Consider the following 16,112-nt stretch of genomic DNA (forward strand, 5'->3'; position numbering starts at 1 on the left):
AAAGCATGAGCACATTCTGTTTGAATTGTGCTTCTCAAGGTGGGTGAGGGCAAGTTAAAAAAAGAATTAAAGGCCCCAGAATTTCTAGTTTCCCAGTTTTATATATGCCTACATCAACTGTATAAGTACAAGTACTCATTCTACCACCAACTTTCCTTGTCTTCTTTCCTCTGACCAGACGAAACACCCAACATATTTTTGCCAGTTTCTCTCACCACATATCATGTACAAGTAGGAAAATTAGTACTTCTCTGTTTCTGGCACTACCTAAATGCAGCATATAAAACTAATTTACTAGCTTATTTGCATCCCCGAAAGCAAGCGTATATTGGTCCACTGGCTTGAAAAGTTCGGCACCCAGCTGACTGTATGCCACTTCTTGTCCACCCTCTGACCTCCCAGATTATTGTCATGCATAGGTCTAACTACTTTTTAATCACCTTAAACAGGTTTTAAATACATCCAGCCTTTTATTTTGGATAAATAAACCTGTACAAATGTTACAAAAAATTGAGAGAAAAAAAATAATGACCAGGCCTAATACAAATCTTGTTGTTGACACTGTGCTAGACTGGCTACAACTGTCTTCATTTATTATATTACTATTGAAATTATATACTAAGCTCATTTACAAAGGATTATTAAAGTAGGAAATTGATGAAAAATAAGTAAGTTGGACTTATGTAATGAATGGTCTCAAGGGCATATGAACATTAGAGCAAAAGCTGCCTTCATGCCCCCAAAATTTACCAAAACGTTTATTTTAAACGTACACGCTGGTGCGTTGACCGGTCTGTTGTGTTACATAAGCGTTGCAGCTGAGAAGGTTTTGCTTTGCGTCCTTCTAGCTTATTATATTTAGACTACAATAAAATACTTGACAACTTCTAACATCTTCACTAATTATGTACATCAAGTTGTAGCGACCGCATTTGTAGAGGAATTTTCTATTTTGTGCACTGCTTTTATGGCAAGGATGATATCTGATTGAGAAAGACACGCCCATTAAAGGAGAGAAATGCTCTGCTTCTAAGCACATTGTACCGTTTCGACATTTAACCCGGAAACCTTAGCAAAACAATGCACCATTTGACTGATCGGCGCAGATGGTAGACCTCCAGGACCAGGACTGAGCACCTCTGCATAACACATTGCTGCTGTCGGAACAAAACATGTTATCTCCTTTTTTGTAGTTTTTAAGTTTTTACTTCATTTGAAAACGCCTGTTGTCCCTTACATTGTGTGTAACTTCTGTGATGAATGGACTAGACGAAATGGCCAAAATTACTTGGAAAAGTCTGGTTACATCGGCTTACGTTAAAAGTAAAATTTTTGTGTGTGTGTGTGTGTTTATCACACGATGTATCATATTTGACATTCATATATTGCCATATATATTCGTAGCCTATGGGTAGAGAAGTCCTGATAAATGGCAACATATTACATATAATACACAGATCCGTTTTTAGCCGACCCTGCCTTCTCTTTACCTCCCCTCCCTCATTCCTGCTCCATCCCCCCACCACCCGCCTTCAATATCCGTAATTACTCTGGGTGTCCTGTGAGTGGCGTTCTCCTTCTGAGAGCTCCGTCATGGAATAAGACCAGCCTCTCCTCTTTCAGCTCTGCTGTTCTCCTCTTGCTCGACCACTCCAGAAACACAAAGGTGGAGGAAAGAAAAAGAGAAAACGTCCGGGGCTCTCGCCGCAACCACACAGAGAACAGGATTATTACTAACAATCAGATAATGAGCTGCTTTGTGGCGGACACATCGTCAGCCTGAAACAACCGGAGTGAGCGTCGAAAAACACCGATAAGATGGCGAACGACTCTCCAGCTAAAAGTCTGGTGGATATAGACCTCGCCTCTCTGCGGGTGAGTAGCGCTGCGTTAGTCTGCATTACAGCACAGATAGTCATAAACACAGTTCTGTGGAATCTGTGTGCGGGTTCTTCTCATTTACATACTCCTGGATATGATCACTAAAGCTTGTGTGTTACTCTCTTATTGATGATAAAACCAGGTCAGTTTCCCATTCGCCTGCTTGTTGTTCGAATTTTCCCATTCCACCTTAAATAGTGCAGCAGTTACATTCTGTATTGCGTGCATCTACTCAACCGCTGCACAGTTTAAGGTGGAACGGAGAAATTGGAACAAGAAACTGACTTCAACCTCGTTCATTGATGTGGATCATCAGCTCTTTGTTTGCAAGAAGGTAAAAGAGGCTTCTTAGCGCAAAACCTGCTATTTCTTTGTTACTTTTAAATCCGCCTGTGTGTGTGACTGCACTGTGTGTTACAGTGTTGTTCTGTTGTGTATCTTTGTTATTAGGACCCTGCTGGCATCTTTGAGCTGGTGGAGGTGGTCGGTAATGGCACATATGGACAAGTATATAAGGTTGGTTTACCCTCTCTCTGTTATTTCGTCTTTATTTATTTATTTATTTATTTTTGTTTTGCGTGCCTGTGGGAAGCCACAGCTTTGTTTCCGTCATAGAGATGGTCAGTATGTTTAATCCAAATCCCAAACCTAGCAGTAGGTAGGCCACTGCTCTACATTTCCTCTGAGAGCTGAGAACCCCGGCGAGGTGGTCAGAGGTGTGGGCTGTGTCCAGAGCGCTAGGCCGCTTTGTGCTGCTCTGTGCCTGCAGTGCTGCTGGGTGTGATCTGTCTAATCTGCCTGTGCATTACTGACTGGATAGAGCTGACTGGGGGGCTATTTGATGAAGAAGCGTGAATTACACTGTTTAGCTGGATAACATAGCTCACTTTTTATTTAGGTATTCATCTTAAAGGTCACATCTTACGGCTGGGAAGTATGACGGTACATATCATTATTTTGATAAATTTTGTATTGTATTGTAACATAATGCTTTTCTGAACATATTGTGAATAACGTCAGAATATATATACATAGAATTCTTTCTTTCATTATTAAGAAAAAACATTTAAATGTTTTTAATGCAATGCAATATGCCAAATATTGAATAAAATCATTTATGTAAAGATTATATAATTTTTGATAGTATTTTAAAAAATGTAGCACTTCTGTTTCTTTTTTTCTCAGTTTTAACTATTTAGATGTCTGAAAACATAAATATCATAACATTGCAATATTATTCATGATATAATATTGTGTTTTTGACGCGTAAAACATTTCAATGCTACCCTTACCATGTGAATGAAACAAGTGGTTATCGATTACTTCAAATGCTAAAAATGTGTGACCTGTTTTAAACATGGTTTTTGCCCTCTTCACGTGGGAGATATATGACTTTTTTTTGTAAGTGATATTGTACATTTGTCTTGTGTTAGAACCTTGGCCCATGTTTGCCCATTTTAATGATTTTCTTATAATTCAAACTTTTGTGATTTTTTTTTTTTTTTTTTTTTTTTTTTTTTTGAACTGGCAGAAAAATAATGCTGTTGGTCCTTTCTGTTTACTTTTTTCTGCCATTTTCTTCAGTTTGTTTTCAGTTGAGCGAGGGTAAATTTGTGACATCAGACTTGCCAAAGCACCAATCAGAGTTTGTACCAGTGTGTATATATCAGCTACCTGTGTTCTTCTCCATTGCACAAAGTGACTGATCTCCTGCTGCCCCAGACAAAGCTTCTAGCAAGCAGCTTACCTTAGCTTCTCTGAATCTGTTATAGAGGTTTATTATACTGCTGTTTGTAGCTAGATGCTGCTTCCTACTTAACCACCACACTGGCCCCTAATGTAGAAAGTATTTAATTGGGATCAGACTTGTTGACACCATATTGTTGACATACCAGTGGCCAGCAACAGTGGCACTCATAGAGACCCTGTTTGTACAGCATTAGTTAATAAAGCGTAGTGACAGACAAAATATACCCATAGTATGCTGTATGCTTTATGGCTGTAGTAACAACAGCAACAGAATTCACTTCTCTGATCACAACATTGTTTGATGGTGTGGTTGATTGTAGAGAGAGAATATTGCTGACCCTTCACAGACCAAATAATTGGTTTGATTTTAGTGATGTGTATGCTTTTAGCTCCTGTTGTGTATGGTGATACTATATGTAAGGTAATTACAGATGTTTGGATATGTAATTGCTGGCAATAAAGCACAATCAGGGTTCAAAGATAACTTGTCTCTTTGGTACAAATCAACACCTCAGATCAAACTGAATTTTTTGTTTCACTGCTGATGGAATGTGAAAAATACAGCAGTGGGACACTTTAAAAAAATTTTTAAAATTGAGACACCGCAAAATGTAAACTAGATGTGCATTTCCTGAAGGAACGGCAAGACTGCTTGAAAAGAGCTGAAAGTGTGTGTGTGTTTGTGTGTGTTTCTGTGTAGGTGAACAACACCTCCTTAGGTATGTGCCTGTTTGTGTGTGAGAGAGAGAGATGTATGTGTTTGAGGGAGGAGGGGGGAGAGTCATTCAAATTAACTGCCACTCTGTCATTATGCAGCTCTTAGTGGAGAAGCCTTGTTTGAGTCTGATTTGCAACCTCTGAACATTTTTTCATAACTCGGGAAATGTTTACTCTATCGCTAAACCGGATAGATGGTGTGAGGTAAGACCCCTTGAGGATTATTTTGGTGTAATGGTGTGTGTATTGAGAAGAAAATGTCTGAGATGACAAGTTACACACAGAGAAAATCTTGAAATAAGCAGATTATGATTCTGATAAATTTACATGGAAGAAAATGGGGCAGTTTTCTGTGCCTAGTGCCAAACAAATGCTCATAACTCCAAAGGTAATTGATAAAATGATGATATTTTGAGGTTTCAGAAAGGACAAGTTTCTCTACCATTTAAAACTGGAGTTTCTAGGTGAAACTTTAAGGATTTTAAAGCAGATTCCCTTTTCACAGCTGTGTCTGTGACTAAGTGGGTGCTGTGACATCATCAATGTCAGTTAGAATTTGAAGTTCTGAACATTCCGGCAATCATTCTTATGGGAGGTTTTTAATTTTTAAACGTAATTTTATTAATAACTACCAATCTGATGGACTCCAAAAATACATAGCAGAAGTCACAGCGCTGAGACCTTCGAAACACAGTTTTTATGGAGTCTGTACATTAAGCAGTTCGAGCTGTATTAATCGCAGAAAAGTGTGGAAGAATAAGAAGTAATATGAGAGATAACAATAGAGTGCTTTTTCAAGCACTCTAATAAGAGCAAAATGCAACGATGTGTATGTCATTAAAACCCCATAGTTAATTGAAAATAGTACAAAAACAGCATATCAAATGTTGAAACTGAGAGATTTTTTATTTATATTTAAAAAAAAAATGCCCATTTTGAATTTGTTTCCAACAGCACATTCCACTTACATTATATAACATATGTTATATATAACATATTTAAGTTGGGATGGGGGCAACAAAAGGCAGGTATCGATGTGTAATGCTAAAAAAAAATCAATCACAGGGTAGTTGATCACAAGGCAATAGTTCAGTAACATGACTGGGTATAAAATAGCATCCTGGATGGGGAGGGGTTCATCACTCTGAGAAAGACTGCACAATCAAATAGTGTATCAATTCAAGAATAACATTTCTCAAAGTAAAATAGCAAAAAACATTTTCTTTTCATCATCTATGGTACACAGTACTATTAAAAGATTCAGAGAATCTGGAGAAAACACCAGGGACAAAGCCAAAAACCAGTATTTGCTGGCCATGATCTTTGGGCCCTCAGGTGGCACTGCATTAAAAACACATGATTCTGTAGAGGAAATCACTGCATGGGATCAGGAACACTTCTGAAAATAGTTCATCACTGCATCCCAGTTAAAACTCAAAAATGCTAAGGTGAAACATCTATAAACAGGATCCAGAAATGCTCCCACGTTCTCTGGGATTGCGCTCATTTAAAATGGGCTGAGGGGAAGAAAGATACTTTCTCTAGATTGACAAAGCACTTCTTGTAAGTCGCTCTGGATAAGACCGTCTGCTAAATGCTGTAAATGTAAATGTAAGTGGAAAAGTGTCCTGTGGTCCCACGAATGAACATTTGAAATTCCACTCAGCTTTTTATCAGTGCACAGTTCAAAAGCCCGTATTCATAATGGTATAGGGGTGCATTAGTGCGCATGGCATGGGTGACGTGCACATGTTTGAAGGCATTATTAATGCTGAACAATATATTCATGTTTTGGCAGCAAAAATGCGACTAATGAGCCCGGCAACTGTTGAGCAGCAGACATTCTATGTTAACTCATTTGGTCTCCTCAGCTCCCAAACACATACAGAGTGTTGTTAAAAGAAGAGGTGATGAAACACAGTGGTAAACATGCCCCTGTCTCAATGTTTTTGGAAAGTGTTGTTGGCAAAATTACTGTTTCAACAATTTCTTATGTTGTCTTTGTAGTTTTTTTCCATTAAAAAATATGGTTTACATGATTTGCATATCATTGCAACCTATTTTTGTATTTCTATAACATTATTGCCTAGCTTTAAAATATAATATATGATTAGTTAGTGGTCTACCCTTCATAAGATGAAGGCCTGAGTTTTAAAACATGATCTGCTAAATGTAATTAGATTTCTAAAATGACATCTATACTTTTACACTTTTTGCTGAGAAGAGACTTGATTTCTCTGTGCAGATGACTTAAACATTTAAGGCTGAACCCCACCGTATCTCCACAGCCTTTATAGGAAAGACTCTTTTGTCTTTAAAAGAGGAGAGACCAACCTATTTTTGAAAACACTGATAAAATGTGACAAGTCTCATAAATAGTTTGCAGTGTTTGGCTCAGTAATGCACAAAAAACACGCAATGGCAACTTTGCTTATTTGGATCTCCACAAAAAAGGGGGGTTTTCCCGTTTGCAGTGTAACTGTCAAGCTGATTGGTTCTTTTTATTGAAGGGCAGGACCCTGCAAACAGATGCCATGTTGAGCTTTATGAGCTTTCTCATTTCAACCAGTGGGTCTCCTCACTCACCTCTTGCACTGTTGTGTATATTGCACGGAAGATGCCACTGTCAATCGTTTTGCGTTCTGAAAAGTTTGTGGAGCCCTTATCTAGTATTAAATTGTAGTAATTTAACAATTTTTCTGTCTGATTGTACAAAAGTTTCTTATAACTTTTGTACGAGTGGGCAGGACTGAATCGCTGTAGGCTGGATAGCTGTAGGCTATGTGTGATATTGTGGCATAATTCATGATGACAATTGTCCATTCTGTCTGTATCCTTTAGAACGGCAGTCTGCAAAGTGTAAAAGTATAGATGTCTGGTGGTAGGGGCAGTCGTGGGCTGGAGGTTAGGGAACCAGCCCTGTGACTGGAAGGTCGCTGGTTTGATCCCCTCTGCTGAACAGTCCATGACTGAAGTGCCCTTTAGCAAGGCACCTAACCCCCAATTGCTCCCTGGGTGCCGTAGATAGGGCTGCCCACTACTCCCGAACACACTAGTGTGTTCACTAGTGTGTATGCATGTGGGTGTTTCACTGTACAGATGGGTTAAAAGCCACACCTGCTCCAGCTAAGCAACCTCTTTAGAAGTCCCTGATTGGCTGGATCAGATGCATTACAGTAAAGTAAGGGCCAGGGCAGCTTACTAGATACAGGTTGGAACTAAACCCTGCAGGTAGGTAGCTCTTCAGGACCAGAATTGAAGACCACTACCTTAGGTTATCTAGCTAACTGGGGTCTTGCTTTGTGGTGTCCGCTTGGGGTCTTGCTTTTTCCACTTGGGGAGAACAGCAGGCCCTGTTAATGTACAAGGAGCAAAAGCTATTGAGCTATATGCGGTTGTGAAGCTGCTGTTGGTTTGGTGTGGAGAATAATGAATCAGTGTTCTTGTTTGTACATGAATGGAGAAGGTGTACACTGGGCTACTATTCTTTACTGAGCTCTTCCGTTTACTGTAAGGGATAGGAGTATGTAAATTGTGCTATTATTGGAAGAATCGCCATCATTTAAGTTGAGATACTGGCAAGCTTCTGCTTATCCTGCTATGGAAATAATTCTGTTGTACCATCTTGAATAATTAACTAACCATATTCATTTGAAATAGAAGATCAGGGTGCACTGAAATTTCAGGCACTGAAAAATTTTGTCTGAGAAACCATCAAAGTGAAAAAGGCCAACAAAGATTCAGTAAGCCTACAAAGAAATAACAATATCTGAAACTTTACAGATCATTTGAATGTTACTGAAAATGAGAAATAGGGATTCAAATCACCCAATTCTCATATTCTGACAGGTTGAGGGGAAGCAGATCAACAAATAAAATGTCAGCTGTGTGGAACTGTTTCACAGTTCCTAAGAGGGACATCAGTCAGGAGATTTCGCTGACCCAAATATTAAAAACTATTCATGTTATAAATGTGCTCAAGAATTTCTCCACTACAAGTTTGAGTGCACCTGAAAACACAACATGCCCTGCTGTTTTCTGTTGTAGAACATGTTGCATTTTTGTAGAGAGATACTATGGTTACATACTGTAATCATCAAGGCTTAAAATACATTAAAGGCTTTGAATACTTGTTGATGTTTCCAAACAAATACTTGAATGCCCCTTCTCACTACTACACATCAAAACAACAATATTTACATTTTTCATAATTAACCTTTTGCTTATGTTTATTAATTTTCTTAAAATTAAAGTATTCTAGGTTTTTGGATGAGTAAAATGGTTTCACTGCAAAGTTGCAGAGAGACATGTTGTAATGTTGTGACCAATGAGAGCACAGGTGAGACAGGATATGTGTTTCCCTGGACAGCAGCAATAATACAGAGGTTCAACTCGTAAATCTTATACAATCTTTGTTAGGGATGTGTTTTCATAGGCAATTTAGCTCGCTATAGATTGATTAACTAAACTGAGATGAGTTCATGTTCCACTGCTAACTTTAATTCAGTTTCATCATGAGTCAAGTAACTTTGACCAACCTAGTTATTTTAATGTTTTGTACTAAATTTGTACAGATTCCATGATATGTTAATGGAATTGGCTAAAGTGATTAGCTAAATGAGTACAGTGGAGAAACTTGAAAACACAAAGCACCCATGACATTACCTTTTCCTGGTGCGATACAAAATATGTGCCATAACAAAAAAATATGACCTCTATTATATTTTTTATTTTGCTTGAACTCTTCACTGAAAAACAATACATGAGGACTTGCATTTAAAACAAGAAATGCTGAATTTGTCAGAAACTAATGCAGTCCACTTTAAAATGTAATGAAGGCATGAGTATTGGTTTTCTTCTGCAGTAAACAGATTTGCCTAATTTAAATGCAGTCAAAACAGTGAAAAGCATGAAATGCAATTCACACATGACATTACTTTTCCATAGTGAGATGCAGAATACATGCCAAAATGAGAAAACAAACTCTGTTACAATGTTTTTCATGTTGACTTCTTTTTTTTGTACTCCGTACATACAAGATTTAAACAGCAACATGCAGCAAATGTTCCATAGTGAAAGATAAGAGATCCATAACATTGATTTAACATTGTTTAAAGTACTCTGGAAAACAGTGTAGCCATAGCTTTACTGCATTTCTTGTTTAAATGCAAAATCTCATGTAATGTTTTTAAGTAAAGAGGTCAAGTGATTTGAAAACAATGTACTTTTTCTTGCCACATATTCTACATGTCACTATGGGAAAGTAAAGCTGTGTGCATTGTATTTCACATTTTTCCACTGCATTGCTTTTCAGTTTGGCACAGATTATTCTCCGTACTGAGAATGCTCAACTTCCTCACCTGAATGATTTTCAACAGTCAGAACTACAGCCAAAAAATACCACATATTTGGCGCTTTCTTTTTAAGTTTATCATTTTAGTATCTTTCACTAACTTGTCAATCTTGTAATGGAATTAGCGATGTGTTTTTATAGTCAGTTTAGCTCGCAATAGATTGATTAACTAAATGGAGTTCATGTTCCACTGCTAATTTCAAGTTCAGTTTCATCATGAGTGAAGTAACTTTGACCAACCTAGTTATTTTAATGTTTTGTACTAAATTTGTACAGATTTACGGCCATTGATATGTTAATGGAATCAGCTACAGCGTTTAGCTAAATGAGTACTGTGGAGAAACTTGAAAACACAAAGCACCCCTGATGTTACCTTTCCCTAGTGAGATGCAGAATATGTGCCAAAACAAAAAAAGACCTCTGTTATATTTATTTTGCTTGGACTCTTCACTGAAGAATAATACATGAGGAGTTGCATGTAAAAAAAAAAAAAAAAGAAATGCTCATTTGTCAGAATTGAATGCAGTCCACTTTAGGGCTGCCATTTCCACATTGGACAGAGTTTGGCACAGAGCTGTTGCAGTCCAAGGCCAGCATGGATAATGCAGCTGGACTGTTGGGGTGGGATGGGTTTTGTGTGACTGTGATGTATGACTTTTATGGCTTATCATTAATGTAGTTTTTCCTCAGTGTCCCTAGTCCTGATTCAGCACATCCATGTAAAGATGATTAGTCAAAGCATTCGCAGTCTAAAAGATTGCCATTCAGCATGCCATTACCAATTTTGTGATTGGTTAGAAGTCTCTTCTGTATATTGCAGCCCTCCATGACGTCAGGATGTAACATCAATTTAACAAATGATGTAGTGTGCAGCTATAATTTACAGCTATATAATTTATTACTGATGTAAGAGTTTATATGGCGTAGTCCTAAATGTTGACCAACTATGTTTTGAATCAGATATTGGAGGAGAAAAAAAGAATGATTGAAAGAGAATGACAGTCTTGACCCAATTCTCATTGTTTCAGTGTCGATGTTGGAGAAGAAAAGGTGGTGTTGTAACAGTTGTTGTGAAATTACGTTACAATTTGCTCTTCTGAGTACAACATGGGTATTATCATTATTTGTGATGCAGTTTAGAGGTAATGAAATTCAACTTAGAGTAATGGAAATTTTACCTGTAATTCAGATTATAAGTAATGGAATATATAACCGTTACAGTTAGCAACTATTTAAAGGTTGCATATCATGGACAACAAACTTTCATGTCTATCTATTTGCCCTGCAATGGACTGTGCTGTTCATGGTTTTTCCTACCTTCCACCGATCGACTGGGAAAGGCTCCAGCTCCACCCTGCCGCGACCCAGAAGCGGTTTAGAAAATAAAATTTTCAACACTATTAAGGACTTACAGTTAGTAGCAGGGTTAGGTGTAGGACTAGTGTGAAGGTCAGATTTAGGTTATGGGTTGATGTTAATGTTAGGGAAAATAGGGAGAATTAAGTAGATATTTAGTTTAATGTAAATAACATGGCATATAAACATCTACCTAGCACCTGCAATGGGCTTTCCAAATAAAATGTTACCCAAGTTCACAAACATACCATTCATTCAGTACATATGGCCAGTATGCAGAAACTAAACTGCAACACAGCCTGTTTCTGTAATGTCACAAGAACCGATTTATTTACACAGCAGTTTATCCCCAGCCACTCACAATGAAGTTATAAGCAGTGTTTCACCACTGATGGCTCTTTGAATGAGGGACAGTGCTGGTAAGATCAGAGCTCATTTTCATGCATTTTAAATCACAGTAACAAAAACAGCCTGTTTAATGCTAAGTGATAGAGAGGTTTGGAAAATGTTCATATAAAAAATTGAATTGAATGAATTATGCATAAAAGCACACAAATGACCTCAAGAAAAATTGCACAAAGGCATTTGCCTTTTCCCAGCAAGTGTAGCAGTTTAATGCTCAGAAGGTAACTTTGCAAAATGAATTGCTAAATGCAGACAGTCTGCAGTGTTAGGGTGAACAACTCAGTGTACCTATTATGAAAATTAGCTGTTGTAAAACCTGTGCTTCTCCAAAGTGCTTGGTTTATTGTAGAATAAGAAGTATATCTTAGTATATATATGTTAGCCCCCTTCCCCCATTGGTGTTTTCTTTGTATTCTAACACTATTTCATTTACACATCTGGCGTGCAAGCCTCAGCATCCCAAAATTTGAAACCTTTGATTTTAATGAAGGTGCACACACTGCCACTGACAATTTTGACATGTAGGTCAGTTATTGGCTTCCAGCACTGCTCTATATTTTTGCATGCTGATAACCATCTTGCTGTTACTGGATTAAACTACATCAACCAGCTACTTCAAGCAGTAGTAGGTCACATGTTTACACACAGAAAGACAAGACTTTAAGATAAACAGACATATGCAAATCATATGTTACATTTGCTATCATTTATCAATTGATAAATTTACTAAATAAAATGTTTACATTTAATGGAATAAAACAAGTCAGTTAAAATGAGCATGTTTATGTGGTGTAGCCATATGTTCGCGAACAGTAAATATGGCTACACCACATAAACATGCTCATTTTAACTGACTTGTCTGGCCTTCAGATGGCCTGATGTTCTTATAGCAGTCTTTACAGTCAGCTTTTCAAGCAGGAGGTTTGGACAAATATCTCATATTTTACTTAGACATTTTACATTTTTATGCCATACTTAGACTCACACCCAATGTACCAGAAGTGCCACATTGAAATGCTGCCATCAAAAATGTTTACGCTGCTGTGCGCATATATATATATATATATATATATATATATATATATATATATATATATATATATATATATATATATATATACACACACACACACACACACACACACAGCTCAAAAAATAAAGGGAAAACTCAAATAACACATACATCCTAGATCTGAATGAATGAAATGAATACTTTGTTCTGTACAAAGTTGAATGTGCTGACAACAAAATCACACAAAAATCATCAATGGAAATTTTATTTATTAACCAATGGAGGCCTGGATTTGGAGTCACACACAAAATTAAAGTGGAAAAACGCACTACAGGCTGATCCAACTTTGATGTAATGTCCTGAAAACAAGTCAAAATGAGGCTCAGTATTGTGTGTGGCCTCCACGTGCCTGTATGACCTCCCTACAACGCATGGGCATGCTCCTGATGAGGTGGCGGATGGTCTCCTGAGGGATCTCCTCCCAGACCTAGACTAAAGCGTCCGCCAACTCCAGGACAGTCTGTGGTGCAATGTGGCGTTGGTGGATGGAGACATGATGTCCCAGATGTGCCCAATCGGATTCAGGTCTGGGAAACAGGCGGGCCTGTCCATAGTTTCAATGCCTTCATTTTGCAGGAACTGCTGACACACTCCAGCCACATGAGGTCTAGCATTGTCCTGCATTAGGACGAACCCAGGGCCAACTGCACCAGCATATGGTCTCAGAAGGGGTCTGAGGATCTCATCTCGGTACCTAATGGCAGTCAGGCTACCTCTGGCGAGCACATGGAGGGCTGTGCGGCCCTCCAATGAAATGTCACCCCACATCATTACTGAACAACTGCCGAACCGGTCATGCTGAAGGATGTTGCAGGCAGCAGATCGCTCTCCACGGCGTCTCCAGACTCTGTCACGTCTGTCACATGTGCTCAGTGTGAACCTGCTTTTATCTGTGAAGAGCACAGGGCGCCAGTGGCGAATTTGCCAATCCTGGTGTCCTCTGGCAAATGCCAAGCGTCCTGCACGGTGTTGGGCTGTGAGCACAACCCCCATCTGTGGACGTCGGGCCCTCATACCATCCTCATTTTGCAGGGCTCTGGCAGTGCTCCTCCTGTTCCTCCTTGCACAAAGGCGGAGGTAGCGGTCCTGCTGCTTGGTTGTTGCCCTCCTACGGCCTCCTCCACGCCTCCTGGTGTACTGGCCTGTCTCCTGGTAGCGCCTCCAGCCTCTGGACACTATGCTGACAGACACAGCAAACCTTCTTGCCACAGCTCGCATTGATGTGCCATCCTGGATGAGCTGCACTACTTGAGCCACTTGTGTGGGTTGTAGAGTCCCTCTCATGCTACCACGAGTGTGAAAGCACCACCAACATTCAAAAGTGACCAAAACATCAGCCAGAAAGCATGGGTACTGAGAAGTGGACTGTGGTCCCCACCTGCAGAACCACTCCTTTATTGAGTGTGTCTTGCTAATTGCCAATAATTTCCATCTGTTGTCTATTCCATTTGCACAACAGCATGTGAAAGTGATGGTCAATCAGTGTTGCTTCCTTTGATGGCAAATCGGTCCTAGGTGACAGGCCAGAGAAAGTGTGATCCATAATCACATGAAAACAAGACAACAGGACTTGTGTACCCTGCCCGGATCAGTGTTACCGGGGCCCACCCTGGAGCCAGGCCTTGGGGAGGTTCTTGCCAGCGAGCGTCTGGTGGCCGGGCATTCACTCACACAGGAAAGTCCACCCGGGAGGAGACCCCGGGGAAGACCCAGGACACGCTGGCGTAACTATATTGCCCAGCTGGCCTGGGAACGCCTCGGATTTCCCCCCAGGGAGCTAGTGGATGTGGCTGGGGAAAGGGAGGTCTGGGCCTCATTGCTTAGGAAGCTGCCCCCACGACCCGAACCCCGGAGACGGGGAAGATGATGAATGGATGGATGGATGGATAGTCTGTCTAAATAGTAATAAGTCGGAGGCCATATTAATTGCCTCTCCAGCTACAGTTAAAAGTTAGGGGGGGGGGCGCTATAGAGCACCAAAACACATTTTGCTTCATAACTCTTAAACCAAGACGTGCACAGACAAAATTAATTTTGTGCGTCATTCCTTGGGTCAAGTAAAAAAAAATTGCCATTGGAACCATTTAGCTCCGCCCACTTAGATTTTTTGCTAATTTGCATAATATACAAAACCTACATTTGTGAAGTAGTCCTACGATTTTCACTCAGTCCTCAATATTTTGGTATCAGAAAACTAAGTCTCTTTATCAGTAATTATCAAAAAAAGCTTGATATTTGCAAACATCATTGCTGCCATATGCTAATTAGCCCTTCTGACAAAATTCAAAATTCACTTAAGGCTCTATAACTCAAGGATGCTTTAGCTAAAAACATTGAAACTTTATATGCTTATTCAAGAAAAGATTCTGTGGATGCCTTTCAATTTTGGTGGGCATATGTCATTGGGGGCGGGGCAATTGCCAGTTAACTCTTTCTCAGCATCTGTGCATCCAATCAAACTGAAATTTGGCAGGCATCATCTACTACACATACTATAAATGAATCTTGAAGGCCAATTTGATACACAGCCAATCAGCATTCAGCCGGCCTTTGACAGGCTTAACATTGACCAGTCATCATGAAACTTCACCGTTTTTTAATAATAACTGTTCCAAAACCATACTTTTCGAACTAGTCTCTGGATTTTCAGACTATTTGAAATTGGTCTTGCATAACTCTTGGGCATCTCTAGGTAAATAATTATCAAAAAAATGTTGACTTTGATCCAAATGAACCTGAGTAGAAATCAACTAATTACTGCGGTCATGGCATTGCTAACTTGATTTGCTATAACTCAAAGAGCATTGGCCAGATGACCTCCACACTTTAAGTATCATTAAATACTGAGACTTTAATGGTGTATGCCACTTTTTGTCCAGATTGGCCTTTAGTGGGCACTTCAACACTCAAAAACACTTAAAAAAACAATTCAGTTGCAATTCATGTTGTTACAAGGTTGCTCTACAAACAATTGGTGCCATATGACTCAGTTCACTCACCTGAACAACTTTCTAATCGTATGTCATGTCAAAAAAAATGTACTGCTTGTCTGGTATTTTGCCTTATTTGTTCAAAGATAATATACTATGATATCATACTGAGACCTTTTGACAAATTCTCCCCCACTTTCACTGAGCTGCTCTACACCTAAAGGGCCTCTTATGAGTGCATTAGGCCTCACTTTGGCCTACATCAAGTCAGTGGGTTAAATATAGAACAAATCCACTGTGCAAGTGCTACTATGTGAGAAATGCTGCCATTAGTCATGTAGTTCTTATATCCATGTTGACAACCTTTTGGATGTTCTACAAACTAGTGTAGCTCAGTACATATGAATGGAGACTTGTAATGTGGATAAAGACCTCTGCTCATTGTTTATGGCAACTGATGGCCTTTTGCTTAACTGACACCATTTCAGTTCTAATCACTCTGCCTATGAATAAGATCCAAACCGCTTGAGGCCTTTTTAGGCCGAATGAACTAAACCTGCAGAAGGGCTGGTATTGCTTGTGCGTGCTTGGACCCACTCATCGCTGCTTGCGGCTATATTTATTATTATTATTATTATTATTATTATTA

At 39.2% G+C, this 16,112-nt stretch overlaps 1 protein-coding gene across 10 annotated transcripts in view; it reads left to right on the forward strand.

Moving 5' to 3' along the window:
- Nucleotides 1-1,565: 1,565 nt before the first annotated feature.
- Nucleotides 1,566-16,112, forward strand: part of map4k4 (mitogen-activated protein kinase kinase kinase kinase 4) — a 129,890-nt gene continuing 115,343 nt past the window's right edge. For all 10 annotated transcript variants that reach the window (XM_017723992.2, XM_017723995.2, XM_017723997.2 and 7 more), the window contains exons 1-2: nucleotides 1,566-1,875; nucleotides 2,332-2,397. In XM_017723992.2, the coding sequence (XP_017579481.1) occupies nucleotides 1,819-1,875; nucleotides 2,332-2,397 (123 nt within the window). In that variant the 5' untranslated portion in view covers nucleotides 1,566-1,818. The remainder of the gene's footprint in view (nucleotides 1,876-2,331; nucleotides 2,398-16,112) is intronic.

The sequence above is a fragment of the Pygocentrus nattereri genome, chromosome 6, assembly GCF_015220715.1.
Source record: "Pygocentrus nattereri isolate fPygNat1 chromosome 6, fPygNat1.pri, whole genome shotgun sequence".
Lineage (NCBI taxonomy): Eukaryota > Metazoa > Chordata > Actinopteri > Characiformes > Serrasalmidae > Pygocentrus > Pygocentrus nattereri.